The sequence below is a fragment of the Orbicella franksi genome, chromosome 4 (genome assembly GCF_964199315.1).
Source record: "Orbicella franksi chromosome 4, jaOrbFran1.1, whole genome shotgun sequence".
NCBI classification, from domain to species: Eukaryota; Metazoa; Cnidaria; class Anthozoa; order Scleractinia; family Merulinidae; genus Orbicella; species Orbicella franksi.
In genome coordinates this window covers 13411594-13430286 of record NC_138148.1, presented here as the reverse complement: position 1 = coordinate 13430286, position 18693 = coordinate 13411594, and the positions used below count along the sequence as shown (strand labels likewise).

The 18693-nt window shown below is 49.8% G+C and overlaps 2 protein-coding genes across 2 annotated transcripts; both read left to right on the top strand.

The window, feature by feature from the left end:
- The first annotated feature begins 999 nt into the window (after positions 1–999).
- LOC145483428 (uncharacterized) lies at positions 1000–1920 on the top strand. The gene has a single exon (XM_081461936.1). The coding sequence runs from the start codon at positions 1000–1002 to the stop codon at positions 1819–1821; it is 822 nt and encodes a 273-aa protein (XP_081318062.1). The 3' UTR covers positions 1822–1920.
- Positions 1921–9576: 7656 nt separating this feature from the next.
- LOC145483427 (uncharacterized) lies at positions 9577–10236 on the top strand. Its single transcript, XM_081461935.1, has one exon. It carries the CDS (start codon positions 9577–9579, stop codon positions 10234–10236), a length of 660 nt encoding a protein of 219 aa, XP_081318061.1.
- The last annotated feature ends 8457 nt before the right edge of the window (positions 10237–18693 follow it).

Below are 18693 nucleotides of genomic sequence, written 5' to 3'. Positions count from 1 at the left end.
ATCACGGTCATGCATCCGCCTTGAATGGCAGGTAGCTTTGAGTCTGTGAAGATAGAGAACGAGTTAGTATCCCAACAAGGTGTTTTCACGTCGCATGGTTTCTAGGATGTGGGTGGTTTTTCGCACTTTTCTGGGGGTCAGTCTTTGCCTTCACCTGTCATGGTTACTTTTCATTTGGCATTTACATTCTTGACGTTGGATCAAAAAGGCACTCCATGGTCGCGAGAAGCCTTTGAGAGGGACGGTGGTCCAACTGACCGAGTCCGGGGTGATTTCTTTGAAGAGGACGCGTTCGTTGAAACGGAGTCTGGCACGAAGTTTTTTGAATAACCATCTATCTAAAGTGGATTGTAGTTGTTTACCTCCTACTTCTCCTTCCACTCTCTTGGGTAAGAGCAGTTCCAGTTTCTTTTTGGACGATTTTTTCTTTTTCCTGACGGGTTCGACGTGTGAATCCATGACGACTTCTGCTGAAAAGTGACTCGTGATGGAATGCGTGGTTCGACTTTATGGACGTTTTTGACGACCAATCAGTGACGTGTGGTGTGATGGGATCATGTGACGGTCTTCGTTGCGATTGGCAGGATCTGAAGTGGGCACGTGATCCGGGAAAGTACGGAGTGAAAGTGGATCCACGGCGCGGGTATAAAAGGAGCCCGTTGGACGCAGCGAATCATTCTCGACTTGCTCTTGACGCGGTGATGACCTGTAGGATTTTGGATGAGAGAGACGTGCAAGAGATCCTTGAAGATCTGAGACAGCAGTTGAATCGAGCTTCTGACGTTTTGGATACAATCGAAAAAGAAGGCGAAAGACTGTTACACGTGAGGATAATTGAATTGGAGTTACGTCTTGTCTCTCCTTTGTACTATAGGCTCCAGAGGCACTTGATTGACTGGGGTGTGCGTAGTTGCTATCCTCATTTGTCGGGCTTGGAGATCACGAAGCGAGCAGATCGAGAAGGAAAGAAGTTTAACGAGTTTGTCTGAGGGTGTCAAGATGACTTACTATAGCAACTCAAACCAGATTCGGGACCTCGTGGAGCAGATCGTGGATCAGAAGGTACACACTTTAAGAGATCTCGATGCCATTCCGGAGGCTAAAGTGGACATGTACATTTTTGACAATCTCTTCGAACCGTTAGGTCAAATACCCGATAGTCTGTGGTCTTTTGAGCTCTTGATGAGACGTCGTCCTGACTGGGGTGGTACGATTTTGGAGATGATGAAGAGGAACGAACACGTGTTTTTGTTCTGTGGTGAGTGGTGTCGTGTGATGTACAGAAGTGGTAGCGGTCAATTCAAATTCATTCATTGTCGGGATCCCACCCTGGATGCCGAGCGTGCCTGTTTGATCGCCACGAATAACCTCACGTACATGATGAGCGATGTCATCCGTGATCTGTTTGAACCCTTGCGGTTCGCTCGCGACCTGTCACGACGGGTGAGGGAGTCAGACCAGAGTCCCAGGGTGGAGGAGATACTGACTTTCAACAGGTGCGCTCACAAGGAAACGTGTCTGAAGTTGGAAGAGTTGATCTACGATATCATGCATCAGCGTGATCTGTGGAAGGATCGGTTTTTCTTCCGTGCCCTTGAAGCGGAGGAGGATGACCTGTGTGGTGAGTGTAGAGAGAGTATGCGTCAAGCATTCTATGTGAAGGGGGACGAGGAGGAAGCCCTGAAGTGGAGACCCGGTAAATGTGATTGGAGAAATTGTAAATATTATGCCATGGATACCTATGAGGAAGACTGTGATAATGAGTACGGTCAAGATTGTAAGAACACGGACTATGCTCATTACTTTTCAGATTTGGACTAAGTCTTTTTCGCCTTCTTTTTCGTGTTATCCAATCAGAGTCGATTTTTACGTAAGAACCAATCAGGCACGACGTTTTTTGTACATATAAGAAAGTGTGAATAAAGAATTGGGTTCAAATCATTATGTCTCATGCTTTGAGTTGGTTGATCTCGAGAATGTGTACGACCATAGCCGATCGATGGTGTTGGACGACCTTGTGTTCCAAGTGCACTAGTGTCTACGAGCGATACGGTAAGGGTGAACCCATCCCCGACCATTTGAGCGATTCGCCCTTGGAGGTGTTTGACTATACCGACGTCGAACCCAACGTGATGCATTTTGTCGTTTATATCTTGTGGTTGAAACGGCAACCCGATTCATTTAAGAAGTATCTCGAGGTACGGGAGCAACGTTTTGAGTTGTGGAGACAGTGCGTGTACAAACTTTATCGACTATGAAGAAAGGTCAAAAGAAGAAGCAAAAGCCGCTTTCGACCGGAACGTTACTGGGACGGTATCGGGATCCTTCCAGACCCGGTAGTCTGGGCGGTCTGACGCGATTCGCCCAGGCCAATAAGATCTCGGTACGACGTGCTCGCGAGGTCCTGCAACGGGATTTGGGGTACACGTTGCACAAACCCAGACGTCGTCGTTTTCCCACGGTCCCTGTGGTGGTGTTCGGCATCGACGAGCAGTGGACGGCCGACCTGATCGAGGTGATCAATATTTCGAGGTACAATCGAGGGTATCGTTACCTCTTGACAGTAGTGGACGTGTTTTCCAAGCACGCCTGGGTCCAGCCCTTGAAGAGCAAGACGGGTAAAGCGGTGACGGAGGCCATGGCAAAGATCTTGCAAGGAGGTAGAAAACCCATCAATCTCCAGACGGACGACGGGAAGGAATTCTACAACAAGACGTTTCAGGATTTGATGAAGCAGAAAGGCATTCATCATTTTTCGACGCGCGGGGATACAAAATCCAGTGTAGTGGAACGGTTCAATTGGACCCTGAAAGAACGTTTGTACCGGTACTTCACCGTGAAGAATACGATGACGTATGTGCCCGTGTTACAAGATCTGGTCCGAGGGTACAATCGATCGTATCATCGCAGTATCAAGATGGCTCCCGATCAAGTGACTTTAGCCAATAGCGAGGACGTGTGGGAGACTCTTTACGGAAAAAAGAAAAAAGGGAAATTGAAGAAACCGCAACTCAAAGTCGGGGATCGTGTGAGACTGAACAAGAAGTTCCGGCAGTTCAAGAAAGGGTATTTACCCGGTTGGACCGAGGAGGTGTTTGTGATACGCCAAGTGCGTCCTGGGAAGGTCACCACGTACAAGGTGGAAGAATGGGACGGCACGGCGGTCGAGGGCACGTTTTACGCGCAAGATTTGCAAAAGGTGAACGTGAAAGACGACGATCTGTTCCGCATCGACAACATCGTCAAACGAAAAGGGGATAAAGTCTTGGTGCGTTGGAAAGGTTGGCCAGTCAAGTACGACAGTTGGGTGGATAAAAAGGGACTGTACGTGACCCAAAAGCCCAAGACGAAAAAATGAAGGACTTTTACGTGCAGTTGTTGAGCAATGCCAGCACGAACGAGTTCACGGACAACAAGGCCAACAGTTTCAAGAATCGTCTGCCGTATCCGCTCCTGTTTGAATCCGACAAGGAATGGAAAGTGGGCTTGGCGAGCGTGTCTTACCCGATTCCTCCGTCACGACCGCATCAAGTACCCGTCCCTCAAGCGCACGACTTTGACGACGGCGATTATTTGTTCGGTATGGATTGGACTATTGAAACGTTCAGGTTGCAGGACGACAGGATTACGTGGCGTCCATCTCGTTACCCCGTGACATTTTTCGTCAGCGGCAAGGAACTGAACCGTGACCGACACAAGGTGACGAGTGGTAAATCTCTCATGCAATACCTCATCCATCGTTTTCACGAACGGCTGTATCATTACATGGATCGCGCCAACGAAAGTCTGCGAGCGCCGGACGGGAAAAAATACTACCCTGTGTTCCGATGGGAGGGGAACGATTTGATTATCGACAACACCGACACGTTCCTCGACGAATCCGGAGACAGAAAACGTCCCAGAGTGTATTTTGGTACTAAACTGGTCAAGAAGTTGAGTTTGATTCGCGAGGAATCGTATTACTCCGTTCACTTGGACGTGAACATGATCAAGATCTTTCCCAACGACAAAGTCCCGTCTGATTTCAAGAAAGACTGGACCAACCATGACAGCAATCGATCTCGTGAATTTTGGAATTTGGACAGTCACGGGACGTTACAGCTCAGTCCCTATTGCAACTGGCGCTTCAGTTACTTGGACGAGGAATACGCCAAGACCTACGATTGTGGAGTCGTCGTTCATCCGGACCTGCCTCCGCCTCGCAGTCCCATGTACCTGTATTCGAATGTGGGTCGTAGCACCATCACGGGGAATCGAGTCACGGATCTCTTGAGAGAAGTCCCCCACGACCCGATCAAGACGACGTACGAGCCGAATCAGATTCAATATAAACCCGTGCGCAGCAACGTTTTGGATATAGTGGAGGTGCAATTGGCCGACAACGACGGACGCTTGGTGGACTTTGCGTCGGGCGTGTCGGTGACACTACACTTCAAGTATGAATGAGTCTGTCGACGACTTTTACGTGCAACTGATGAGCAATGCCAGCACGAGCGAGTTCCCGGACAACAAGGCCCACAGTTTCAAGAACCGTCTGCCGAACCCCTTGCAGTTGAGAGAGTCGGGATGGAAAGTGGGTATCAGCGACCTCTCGTTTCCGTCCGCGACGCGTAAGATGGACTTGAAAGATTCTCTTCTGTTTGAAATCTGGTGGATCGACATGGTGAACGCCTCCATAAACCTATACAGTCGGGTCTCTTCAGCGACGCGAGAGGGCGATTTGGAGTTCATGCCGAGGACCGGTACCGAGTTAATGAACGCGATACGAGATCGATACATGCGTAGGATGAGAGATCGAACGGATGCCGACGTGACGATGTACAAGAAAAAGAGTAAACCCGACGATCCCACCGAATTGCTGTACACGGTCATACCTAGGGCCGAGCATGGAGAATGCGTCCTGGACAACTCGAGAACGTGCCTCAGCCTCCTGATCAACGGTAAACGCGTCTACCCGCAAATGAACATCGGCATCGAATTGGCCAAGAAGATGAAATGGGTCAAGATGGGAACGTTGCAGAACGGACGACCGGGTTACGTCTTGGGACCCCATTTGAGGAAAGAATTTCCCAAGGAAGTCGTACCCACGGCCACGGACTTGATCATAGGACAGAATGACAGGGACGAGACATTTTACAAGATCGACCCTGACACCTTACATTTGAGTTGTTTCATCAATTGGGTGTTCACGGACCTGGATCGCAGTTACGAGGAAGCGTTCGGTCACGAGCGTCGTTCCTTGTTCGTGTATTCGAATGTGGGACAGAGTATGGTGACGGGAAATCAAGTCACGGACATGTTGAAACAAGTGCGTTACGATCCTGACGTGATCGACCTTCAACCGAGACACATCCTATATCTACCAGTGCGTACGACCTTTTTGGACATTGTCGAGACGCAGGTGTCTGAGAACGACGGACAACTGGTGGACTTTGCGTCGGGTGTGACCACGATCACGTTGCATTTCAAGAAAGGATGAGTGATTTTTACGTCAGCTTACCCAGTCACAGCAGTAAGAGCGAGTTCCCTGACAACAAACCGAACCATTTCAAGATCAGGTTACCGCACCCCTTACGCCTGAATGGAGACGGAGGTTGGAAAGTGGGATTGAGTAGCATCGCCATGCCGGATGCCCACGTGAGGCTGCCTTCCTTGACGCCGAACGATCCTGATAAAAAAGTCACCTTGGCCTTTTCCGCATGGAGACCCATAGATTCAAGTAGCTACTACATGTATGGAGAAGCTTACTTCGACACGGAGGACCTCAAGAAGGTGATTCACAACGTGGACGGTGTTGGACTCATGAAATCCATGATCTCCTATTTCGATCGACAACGCGTCTTCAAATACAACGGACCCAAATTAGGATCCAAATATGTCACGAATGATGGGAAAAGAACCTACGTCAGGCTCAAGTGGGAAGGCGAAGACCTGGTCACGGACAACGAAAACGTCTTACGTCCGATCAAAGACATGCCTGCATTACACATCAATGTCGACCTGGCTTATAAAATGGGATGGCTCGAAAAGAACGGTAACGGTTATAATCTGGGACCTAACTTGCAGAGCGAATTCTTCAAAGATGAAATTCCCAACATTGGTGTCATCGGGGACTTACATGACTCGGATGGATTACCTGTTTTTTGGACGGTCACAACCTATTCAACGGGACAAAGTTATTTGAAACTCAGCATCTATTGCAATTGGCGTTTTCTGAACCTGAACAAGGCGTTCGAGGTGGTGGTGGGAAACAGGTCGCGCTCTTTGTTCGTCTACTCGGACGTGGCTAGAAGTGGCGTGGTGGGAAATCAGGTCACGGATTTACTGAGAGAGGTCAACTTGATCCGAAGAGGTGCGGGTGTTCAGTATTTCGAGCCTTACCACATTCAATATATTCCCGTGCGCAAAGACCTCATCGACATAATAGAAGTGCAAGTGGCTGAGACAACTGGAGAACTGACGACCTTTGGAGACGGCAATACGATCGTGACGTTACACTTTAAGAAAGAATAATGATCGGCGGAACGCTGGTACGATTTCATCCCGATAAAATGAGGCAATCCGGAGACAGATTCGGCATGGCTTGGAAAGGTGTCAAGAAACGAGGTCCCGGCATTCTCCGAGACTTTATCACCGAGACGGCCACGGAGTGTCTGAAAGGTTTAAATTTGGGCGGCAAGGGAGGAAAGCCCAATTGGAGAGGAGGTCTCGCCGGGGTCAAGAGAGGAGCGAAACGAGCCGTGAAACGTACGGCGACGCAAGAGATCAAACGGGCGTTGTCGAAAAAAGTCAGAAAAGACCTATTTGGAGTATGAATTCCATTTACTCGAGGCGCGTGAGACTTATTCCGATACGACGAACGTATAAAGGCGGATCGATCTTCCCGTCCCGATCAAAACGCCCGAACTATCGTTGGGTGCAGTCGGCCCTGAGAAGGAGACGACGACGACGTAGACGATGACAGACCTCGTGGCTCATGCCCGTTCGGCGGGGGTTCGTAACCCTCGTCTGAACATGTTCAGTACCCCTCCCACGGATCTCAGCATGTCGTCTCGACGGTTGGTGAGAATTAACCCGTTCAATACGGGGATCAATCCCGTGACCTTCCAAGTCGATCCTCAAGAAGACTTTATCGACTTGAACGAGAGTTTCTTTGAAGTGGAATTGACCGTCAAGAAAAGTAACAACACGAATCTGTTGACAGCGGATGTCATGGGACTCGCCAACAATCTGGCCCACACCCTCTTCAAACAGATCAATGTGAGATTGAATGGGACTCTCATCAGCCCTCAGACGGATACTTACCACCTCAAAGCTTACATCGAGACCCTGTTGAACCACGACCGAGACGACGGTGAATCGATCCTGACACCCAGCGGATGGTACAACTGTCTCGGTGTACCCGACGACGGAGATGGCGATGAATTGACAGCCAATGCGTTGGATTTTGGTACTCCTCACGCTGAATATACTGATTTAACCCAAGATCTCAAGAATTTGGTCCAGGGACGATCCCAGTTTCTGGATGGAGAAGCCGTGACTTTGAGGTTCAAACCTTTCCTGGAAGTGTTTCATCTCAGCAAATTACTGTTACCTGGCGTGCAGATCCAGATCGACATGTACTTCAATACCCCAGCCCTGTGGACCATCCGATGGGACGGTGCTAGTACTCTGAGACTGACTGAAGCCGACGTGAAAGTGAGATTGTTCCTGTCTCAAGTGAGAGTGACTCCCTCGGTGTACCGAGAGATCATGACCAGCCTGAAAGGAGGAAGAGTGGCCACTTACCCCACGGTGAGAGGTGAAATTCGCACTTACTCGCATCCCAACGACAATCGTCATTTTGAGTGCAGCAATCCTTTCCACAGTAAGCTACCTAATAGACTAGTGGTGTTGTTGTTGAAACAAGCGGCCTTCAACGGAACCATCACCGAGAGTCCGTTCAATTTTGGAAAATTCAATCTGGCTTCCATCAAACAATTGGTGAGAGGTGAAGAGTACCCCTACGAGACCTTGGAGCTCGATCACGATGGGGACAGTAAAGATCAGAGAGGTTACTACAGATTCCTCCAAGCCTCAGGAGCGTTGTGCAGGGGAAAAGGAAACATGGTCCGGAAAGTGGACTGGGGGGACGGCAAGAGATGCAACATGTTTGTATTTGACAACACGGCCAATGGATGTTTGGACAGTCCAGTGTTGAACCCCAAGCAAGAAGGTGAACTGCGTCTGGTGATCGATTTCGGAGCCAATCCGGGAGAAAACCTCACTATCTTGTTGTACGGCGAATTCGAGAATTTGCTGGAGATCAACGAGAACCGAGTCGTCATCTACGACGTGTACCAATGAGAAGAAAAAAATGGAGAAAGTAGCCTTGAATAATATACAATTGGATCATTTGGCCCGGACGAATCCGTCCCTACGCTGTGTCTTTTACGGCACGGTCCCTTGCGATCGGCTTCCCAGGACAGTCCCTCAAGAAGGACCGACAGCTTACATCGTGAACACGGACCCTCACGACAAACCGGGCGTGCATTGGATCGCTTTGTGGGCCGACAAGAACAAGTGCGAGATCCTGGACAGTTACGGTCTACCGTTGGACGCGTACGGAACCGCCGAACCGATCCAAGAATGGTTGGATCGTCATTTCAAGTACCAGATTCACAACGGCAAGAGTCTGCAGTCCCTGTTCAGCCAGAGTTGCGGCGGTTACGCCCTGATGTTCCTAATCGACCGAGCCGAAGGTCGGGACATGAACGAGTTCTTGAATCGTTTTAAGAAAAACGAGTTTGTGGAGAACGATCGTAAAGTAGGACACATGGTAGAACGTCTGATAGTGGACGAGTTGGCCTGGCGCAAGATTTGTAAAACCCCGTGTCACCAGGACACGAGCGGTTCCTCCCGAGGAGTGCGTCATTTGTTATAAAGTAAGCTGTTTGAAATAAAAGAGGTTCATTTTTGAAAAAGAGGTTGTGTGGTAGTCATGGCTCTTCAGTTTCAAGGGCATAGACATTTGGACGACGTGATAGCCAGGTTAGAAAAACGCTATGGAAAAGCGGGTGGAAAGACGCCTCAACCCAGTGAGGCTCATTTCAAGAAAAACCAACCGCCAAAACGACAACTCAATCTGAAAATACTTCAACCCGCCAGAAGACAAGTGTCTTTTCAACCGCCGTCCGTCCTGGACACCGGTGCATTACCGGCGACGGTGACCACGCGTAGGAAACGCAAGAGAGCCGCCCCTGCCATGCCGAAGCTTTCCGAGAAGGAAGATAGGAAAAGAAGAATGAAAAAGAGGCATTGGTACGAAGACAAGTTCGGAGACTTGAGTAAATTCGCCAAGAAAAAACCTCGAAAAAAGAGATCGGCGCCTGCCAAGAAAAAAGGACGTCCCAAGAGAGCCGCTGCCAAGAGGGCCATGGCCAAGATCAGGAGTCGGGCCAAGAAAAAACCCGTCTGTTTCAATCGTAAGGTCACCCTATTGGGTCTGTTGAAACGCATCCCTGCCGTCAAGACCCCATTGGCCAAGTTGTTCAGATAAAAACGGAACGTCTCGAGACCCTGGACCATTTCAAGATCATGGAACGACGCAAAGCGTTTCAATTTCACACGCCGTCGAGTTTGTTGATAGCGGGTCCGTCGGGGTGCGGCAAGATGGTGTTCACGACCAAACTGCTCTTGGAGAACGGCGACTTGTTCCAACAGACACCCAAGAGTATTCATTACTGCTACGGATCGTGGCAAGAGGGTTTCCAAAAGCTCAAGAAGGGTGGAGTCAAGTTTTACGAAGGCATCCCCGACAGCGAACAGTTACCCCAATGGTTTCCCGGAGGGGGTGTGTTGGTCCTGGATGATCTGATGGACGAGGGTGGTAACGACAAGCACGTGTTGGATCTCTTCACCAAACATTCGCATCATCGGAACATCACGGTGATTTACTTGTGTCAGGATCTATTCCCCAACGGAAAATTCGCCAAGACCATTTCCAGAAACGCGCATTACATCGTGGCCTTCAAGAACCCTCAGGATCAGTTGGGGATACGGAATTTACTTCTGCAATCGTTTCCCACGCAATGGCAAGAGGTGTTGGACACGTTTTGCAAGGTCACCGATCGACCTTACGGTTACATGCTATTGGATCTTCATCCAGCCAGTCAGGACGATCAACGCGTTCTCAGCCATGTGTTAAAAGACGAAGGATTCGTCCGATGCCATCAGTTTGCAACCCCGTCATGTTGAGGAGCGAGGTCGAGTGGTTTCCGCTATTCATTCACCTGTGTAAAAACAGGTTAAAGTATATTATGAATCCCAATGAGCTGGACTACGAACCGATGAGACAGGTCACCGAATGCGAGAGTTACCGTCAAGTACGATCCATCATCAACGCATATAATGGGGAAGGTTTCGATTATTTGGTTCATAAACAACGAGAACTCGCCAAGAAGAAGATAGAAAGAAAAAGGTACATGGATAAAAATGAGCTCTTATGGTAGTGACGATTTCAACTTCTCGGCTCTGGAAGATTATTCGCCTTGGGGGACACCGGCTCGGACGAGTACTCCGATTCCGCCTGCCGCGGGTGTGGGTGCGAGTCTGAACACTCCTCCTTCACCGCGATCGTCACTGGCGACACCACCCCTGCCCAATGTCTCGCCCATCGGAGTAGGCACCGCTGGCTCGGGTGCACCGCAGACCAACGTCACGGTGGGTGTCGGCAGTGCTGGATCCGTGTCGCGCGCCAATGTCACGGCAGGTGTCAGGGCACCCAGGATAACAATGTCCACACCTTTGGCACGAGCCGTTCGAGGAGGGAAACGACCAAGACGCGTCCCACGTCAAAATACACCAACGTCCTCCAGTGATTCCGGAAGCCGCAGACGAAGTAGCGCTAGTGGTAGCGGTGGAAGAGGCAGAGGCAGAGGCGGGGGTGGAGGAGGTGGAGGTGGAGGCAGAGGTAGTGGTAGTGACTCCACACCGCCTTCGTCGATTCGATTGGGTCGAGGAGGAAGAAGAAGAAGAAGGCGAGGAGACCGTGTTCTCGACCAAGCCCAAATGCAGCAACAATTGGAAGAGATTTTGCGCCAACAACAACAGACGGCCGCGGGTCGTCGCATTGCGGGCATCACGACCACCAACACGATTACGACCACCTATAAAAACGGACAACGTCCTACCGTCACACGCAATTCGACCAGTGTGCGTAACTGAGAACAACAACCATGAGAAGACGCCGTCGTCGAACGAAAAGGAGAAAGCAATGGGGCGGTGCTCTTGCGAATGCCCTGTCTGCGATGTTACCCATTGGCAAGGGGGCTGCCTTGGGATTGGCCAAAGCGTTGGGTGGCCGCGCCGTGAAAACAGGCATCCGAGCTGGAACCACCGCTGCCATTGGCGGTGTGGGAGTAGGCGTGGGTCGAGGGATCCGAAGACTTGTGAGACTTAAGAAAAGACGACCCCCTCGCCGATGAAAAACCATTCGAATCAAGATGTTGAGGAGTGAAGTCGAGTGGTTCCCCTACTTTTTGCATCTATGTCGATGCTCTCGCTCTTACTGGGATGCGACCAGCATGGATCACGAAGACATGAAACGTATCGCGGACGAGTGCGATAGTTACAGACAAGTCCAGGACATCCTGAACCAATCCGTGGAAACCGCCTTCAAGGACGAGATCTGGGAATACAAGCAACAAGCTAAAAGGATCGAACGTCCCGACAGAAAGTCAGACTACGTTTGGCACTGGTTGGAAAAGAGTCATGAGTACTTCGGTCTGTTTATTGGATGAACCTTTCAACACCGTGGTGGATCTGGATTCCCTGAAACGTTTGGACGTCTTGTACGCTTTCTACCACAAGTATTGGTGGTGTCGAAGGCAGATGTTCGGTTACTACAAATTGTGCAATGCCATTCTCAACGGACTGGCCTTACTGACGGTGGCCGTGAGTATCGTCTTGGGATCCGTGTGGAAAGATGGGTACACGGTGGTAGGATTGACGGCTTTTGCCACCTTACTGAAAGGATGGAACAATTTCAAGAAGTATTCGTTCAAGATGGACATGGCCCAATTCGCTTACACGACGTACGAAAAGACGTTGACTGAACTCAGGAACTACGCTTTGGGTGGCGTGGAGGAATTGGATGGGTTTTTGACCAAGATGCAAACGTTGGACGACGTGGTGACGGATTTGACATCTCCCACGTACGACCGATACGTTCGAGACTACGCCCTACGATTTAGGCACGTGCCGCTATAAAAAATGACATCTCGGGCCTCATCTTCATTCAGAACCAACATGCCCAAGAGGTCAAGGAGAAAGAAAGCGTCTTCGAGAAGACGTAAAACCGCTAAAACCAAAAGAAGACGGTACCAAAGGGGAGAAGGGATCGGCACTGTGGTGGCGGGTTTACCCAAGGCGGCTTGGGGTATCACCAAAGGCATCGAAAGCCTGAGAGCCAAACAAGAAGCCAAACATACCAAAAGGATGTTGGAACGGATGAGACGAGGTGAGAAGTGGGATAGCAGTGGCGAATCGTTCCGTTGCTCCATCATGTGAAAAATAAAAGGACGAGGATCGGCGTCGTAAACCTCACTCGTCACCATGAGGGTTCGTAGGAGGAAGAGGAAACAAACAGGTGGAGGTCTATCTCTGGCGGAAGCCGCGATTCTGAAAGGAAGATTCAAACAACTAGCCCAAGGTTACAAAAAATACCGAAGAGCCAAACGACAATTTTCAAGAGATATCGTTCCATCATTTGACATGTGGGGTCCTATCTACAAGAGAGCGGCAAGTAAAAGGCGATAAAAGGAGTACGCCAATCCGCTCGTACGCATAAGGCCACGATGAAGCGGTTACGACGACAACGTCCTTTCTTGACGCGCGTCCTGAAAGAAGCCAATCGGAACAAACGTCAACGGATGTTACAAATCGCCGACAAAGATCAGATCAACGCCATCAGCGAGATGGTTCTCAATTTGCTGAAAAAGAGGATCCCCATCAACGCAACGACTTATGGGAAACTGAAAAGACATAAAAACGTTTTGCGCAAAGTGGGTAGACGCAAAAACTCCCTCAAGCGTCGAAGAGAACATCTCCTCACCCAAAACGGAGCGGGGTTCTGGAGCGGATTGCACGGTTGCTTCAAAGCATGTTGTGTACGGTGAAAGGACGCAGCGAGGACGGTTACCCGCTGGAGGGGATCGACGTCATACCCAATTTCCCACCGAGAGCAGACGAGTCCCACAATACCATTCCTAAACTCGTGCAGTTGTTGCAAGACGCCAATCGTCGCGAAGCCCGATGGAAAGACTCGTACGAGTACTTGAACAAGAGGTACCACGACCTGTATCAAGAATACATGGCTTTAAAGTTCGGTGACTTCTGCCAAACCTGTCAAACGAAACGAGATACCACGCCGCCCGGTGGGTGCATCTAGTTGTGCAGGGAGTGCGGTAAAGGCAAGCGAACCGTTCGAAGTCTCGAACTCGAGTTGGAAAAGAAAGACGAATCCATACGGTACTGGCAAGACTGTTACGAGACGGCCTTGAGAGAATTGTCCGAGTTTCCTGACACGACCTTGAGTCAGAAGGTATGAACGAAGTCATGATGGTGCCCGTTCAAGAATTCAATCCTCTGCAAGATTATTACAAGGGTAAGATCAGCCAGAATGCCTTGTTGAACAAAGCCGGACATCTGGCCGCCGAAGAACATCTCATCCTGAACGACAAACGCATCCCCGACAGCATGGCCGTCAAGATGACCAAACCCATCGCCTCCGAGGAAGGGAAACTGGTGAAACGTATACGGACGGGTAAAAGCGGTCCCATCTCGTACCAGGGAACGACAGAACCCGAAGGCATGGTCGACGCACCTGTCGAAACTCTGTTGAAACAGATCCTCAAGGGAGTCAACCAACCAGCCGCAGCCCCCGTGATCATCCCGCCACAACCCCTTTCTACGACAGGACTGAAAAAGGAGCTGAAAACCCCCATACCCTCCACGTCAGGTTTTAAAAAGGAGAAGAAAACCCCCAAACCCTTCAGTCCATTCGAACAGGTCACGCTAGGTAAAACTCCCCTATCGTCCAAGAAAAAAGCACCTATCTCCGATAGAGCCAGACGTGTACTGAAATCACTCGGTATCGACTACGACGACGGTGGTTACAGTCCCAAAGGCAAGTCAAAGAAGTACAAGAAGGCCAAACCGTCAGCCGCAGAAAAGTTACAAGCAGGGTGGGAAGATTTCGAAGACCCCTGGAGAAGGGGACTGGACTATGACTCGGATTAAGAAGAGGAAAAAGGCACCTCCACCCCCGAGGAGAAGTACCCGACGTCGACGTCAACGAGGGTATGGGATCGACATCCAAAAATGGTTGGCCAAGACTGGGATCGAGTTTCATTGGCCCGGTTATCAGTACATGGGACCTGGTACCAAACTGAAGAAACGTCTGGCGCGTGGAGACCCCGGGATCAACCGTTTGGACCGACTAGCCAAACAACACGACATTGACTATTCCAGGGCCAAGAACTTACAGGACAAATGGGATGCCGACACCAAGATGATCCAGGCCATCGACAAATTACCCGGACGTAAAACCATGACAGAACGCATTGTTAAGAAAATCATGCAGACCAAGAAACGTTGGAAATTGTAAAACCTTTTATTGTTGTTGTTGTAATTAAAGTTACACACGCTTTGTTGTTTTTCAAAAAAGAGTCTCTTTTGTCCTATAAATAGTGTTCCAACTGATTCATAAGTTCGGCGGTAATGTATACATTGCGCGAATATTCAAACTGAGTAGCCTGCTCTACCTTATCCTCGCGTTCAAATTGTTGAAACCATCTACCCATGTCGTGTAACATAAACGACATCTTATCAAGCTCAGCAGCTATTTCAGTTATCATTTTTTCTGTTTTCCGTCTTTCTTGCATTCGTCTTACTCTGTTTTCTTCTGCTTCCTTCCTATTTTTCCTGATCTTTTGAAGTCTCCGTTTTACAGGATCCTCGGGTTCCGCTAACATGCGTTCTAACTCTGCTACCAACCCTTCATCAGGCTCAGAGTCAGAGTCAGAGGAGGAGGAATAAGACAACCGCATCCCACGGCGTTGCGGTGGAGGGTCTTCTGGTTCCGCTAACATGCGTTCTAACTCTACCACCAACCCTTCATCAGGCTCAGAGTCAGAGTCAGAGGAGGAATAAGACAACCGCCTCCCACGGCGTTGCGGTGGGGGTGATGCCGGTAGTGTTGCAGTGGTGGTGATGGTGGTGTTTGTGCTCTTATAGGTGGCGGTCGTGGTGTTGGTGGATGACGGTAGTGCTCTTTGTGGTAGTGATCTTAGTGTTACTGCTCTTAGCGGAAATGGTGATGGTAGTGATGCAGTAGTGGTGCTTGTGCTCTTATCGGCGGTGGTCGTGGTGGAGGCGTAGGTGATGGCGCTTTTATTAGAGGTGGTCATGGTGATAGATGATCGAAGTGCTCTTTGTGTTACTGCTCTTAGTGGAAATGGTGGTGATGATGATGATGTTCTCGGACAATCCGTAAACAAACCTCTAAGAATTTCCTCCGGATCATACATATCCCCATTCCTTACCTCACACCTCTTGGCCCTGCATCGGGCACGATACCTTCTTTTATGTTCTCGAACTTTCTCGGGGTTTTTCTTCCTCCACTCTCGGTTGTACTCTCTGTTGTACTCTCGGATTTTTGCGGGGCACCTGAAATCAGTTAACACAATACGGGCTCTAAACAGCTTCCGAAGAATTTTCTCTTGATTGTACTTAACCTCATTCTTCCTTTCTAATGATTTTATAGCATCGCACGCAATGTCATTGAACCGTACCTCGTCCTTGCGTCGGGCACGATATCGTCTTTTCTGCTCGCGAACTTTCTCGGGATTCTTCTTTTTCCACTCTCTTACAATCTCTCTTCTCCGTTCTAATGAGCGGGCAGGCATGGTCTTTCGTAATGGACGGTCAATACACGTTTTAAAACTCAAAGCGAAAAGGATGAAGGTAACGCTCAATACAAGTTAAAAAATAACTCAGAGTGGCGAGCCGACGACGCGGATTCGTTTTTATACAGATCCGTCTAGCCAATCACAGTGCAAAGACCAAGTCACGTGTTACCCCGATCCAGGGGATAGGGGGTACCCCCCCTACCACGCCCCACGGTCGGAGACTGGACATCATTATACCATGTTTGGTAAGGGGTTACCCCCTCACGGTAAGAGACTGGACACCATCGTACCGCGTGTATAAAAATGAGTGAGTTGGTCCGTTCGAGTCACTCTGAGTTTTGAACTTGTATCGAGCGCTGGAAAGAAGAAACCATGGCACAGGAGCTGACCGACGAGGAGATGAACCAACTGATGGATCAATATGAATCAGTGACCGATGAAGAGATGAACCAACTTATGGATCAATATGAAGCAATGAGTATGACGTGTACCCTATGTAAGAAAGTAATCTTTAGAACTCTAACCCTAATCTTTTTCATAGAGTTACTGGGATTGGTTACCGCCCGAGATGCAGACCTACATTCTCCACTTACGAGAGGCCCAGGCTCTCGTCGAGGCGCGCGAACGTCAAATCAGACGAGAGCTTTGTAACGAGATACGCACCTTCGCCAAGGTCAAAGCAGCATGGGACCTAGGCCCAATCAAAGTGGTTCAACGGATATGCCCACGAAATGGAAATAGGGAAATGCGCGTGTACGGAACCTACGTAGACCAATAAAGCAGTATAAGAACCGTATTGTTAGGGTTAGGGTTAGATCGAGCCTATTACCGTGTATGGGGTGTTAAGTATACGTTATTCACTTTACCCATAGAATGTTACTAGACTACATTAATTAAAAGCAATGTTCGTAACATTTTGTCTCGTTCATGTCCTTTTACAGAACAGACGGACCTACGACGAAGCCTTCCCCTTCGACGACCGAGTGATGATCCAAACCGGAGGTGGTAGCAATACAAGACCCCTCCTAGACTTCGACTTAAGACCCGTAGGCACTCGACGTCACTGGCGAAACGTCCTGAACAAACAACGGTACGAAGCCACGCTCAGACAACACAGAGACGTGACTCCCAGGGACAATCTAGGTCAAGAATTGACTCTAGCCCTTCAACGATCCATTGAGCAACAAATCGCTCAGGATCCTACCCTAACACTCGACTCCACGGTCCATTTCACCATGCAGTCCCGTGCCTTCATGCACGCCTTTCAATCCACCACCTTCACCGTGCGAGAATTCGAAGCAGGGAGTGAAAGACTAAACACTTATCTCCAGTCTCTCGCGGCCAAACTCAACTCCAACGAAGAATTCACCCCCGACAACACGTTTACCATGGAAACCACTTTCATACGTACCCCAGGTCGTGGCAGCGGAAAAAAACGATACAAACCGAGTTGCGCTGCCGTACGGGGAATCGTCAAACGGTCGCGCGTGACCATCCAAAACAAAGATAATCTATGCTGCGCTCGCGCCATCGTCACCATGAAAGCCCGGGTTGACGCGAACGGGAATTCGCGTGACCAAGATTACCGCAATCTCAATCAGGGACGACCCCTACAAGAGCGATTGGCCAAAGACCTCCACCGTCGAGCCAACGTTCCCGAAGGACCTTGCGGCATTCCCGAACTGCAAAAGTTTCAGGCCGCGTTACCTGGCTACCAGCTCAAAGTCATGTCCATTGACCCACCCCACATGCTCATCTACGCGGGACCCGAACCCTCGGACAAGATCATCCGTCTCATCAAAGAAGACGATCACTACGACGGCTGTAATTCGTTTAAGGGATTCCTCAACAATTCCTACTTCTGCGACGAGTGTAATCGAGGTTACGATCACGATGACTTTAAACATCATCCCTGCTGCGGTCAATGGTGCCCCGCCTGCAAACGAAAGGACTGCCCCAATTTCATCGAGAAAAAACGACCCCTAGCGCCAGGCATGTTTCCCGAACCCACCGAGATCTGCCGATTGTGTCACAGAAAATTCTTCGGTGACCGATGCTACAACGACCACTTGCAACGGCGGAGTCTCAGCATCCCCTCCATCTGCGACACTTACAAAAAGTGTGAGAAGTGTTGCCACGTCTACGAGCGTAAACGCAAGAACAGACGAGAAGGTCGTACCCCCGGTCACAAGTGTGGATGGGGCGAATGCAGCATCTGCGAAAAACAAGTTCATCTCGAAACGCACCGATGTTACATCCAACGCATCCCCGAAGACGAAGACGAGCCCAAAAAGAAACGCGTCCCCCGCGACAAAGTCAACGGTCGACCCTTCGAAGAACCCGATCCAGACGATCCAGACACGTGCGTCTGGGTGGACAGAGACCCGCCCCTTCAAGTGTACTGCGACTACGAAGCCATCACCGATGCCGAAGGGAATCAGACACCCATTCTACTCTGCCTGGAAGACGACGAAAATGAGATATGCTACTCCTTCTACGGCCCCGACTGCACCGCTGACATGTTCGACCAACTCGAAGACCTCGCCGTCGACCAGGACAATGACGAACGGGACGTCATCGTCATCTTTCACAATTTCAACGGTTACGACGGGATGTTCATCCTGCAACACTGCTACGCCACGCATCGAGAAGTCACCGACCAAATCACCGTCGGCACCAAGATACTGTCCCTGCGATCCGACAGACTGACCTTCAAAGATTCCCTCTGCTTTCTCCCGTTCCC

Bases quoted from the DNA above. Each gene is read 5' to 3' on its own strand.
- LOC145483427 (XM_081461935.1), top strand. From the start codon at position 9,577: ATGGAACGACGCAAAGCGTTTCAATTTCACACGCCGTCGAGTTTGTTG.
- LOC145483428 (XM_081461936.1), top strand. From the start codon at position 1,000: ATGACTTACTATAGCAACTCAAACCAGATTCGGGACCTCGTGGAGCAG.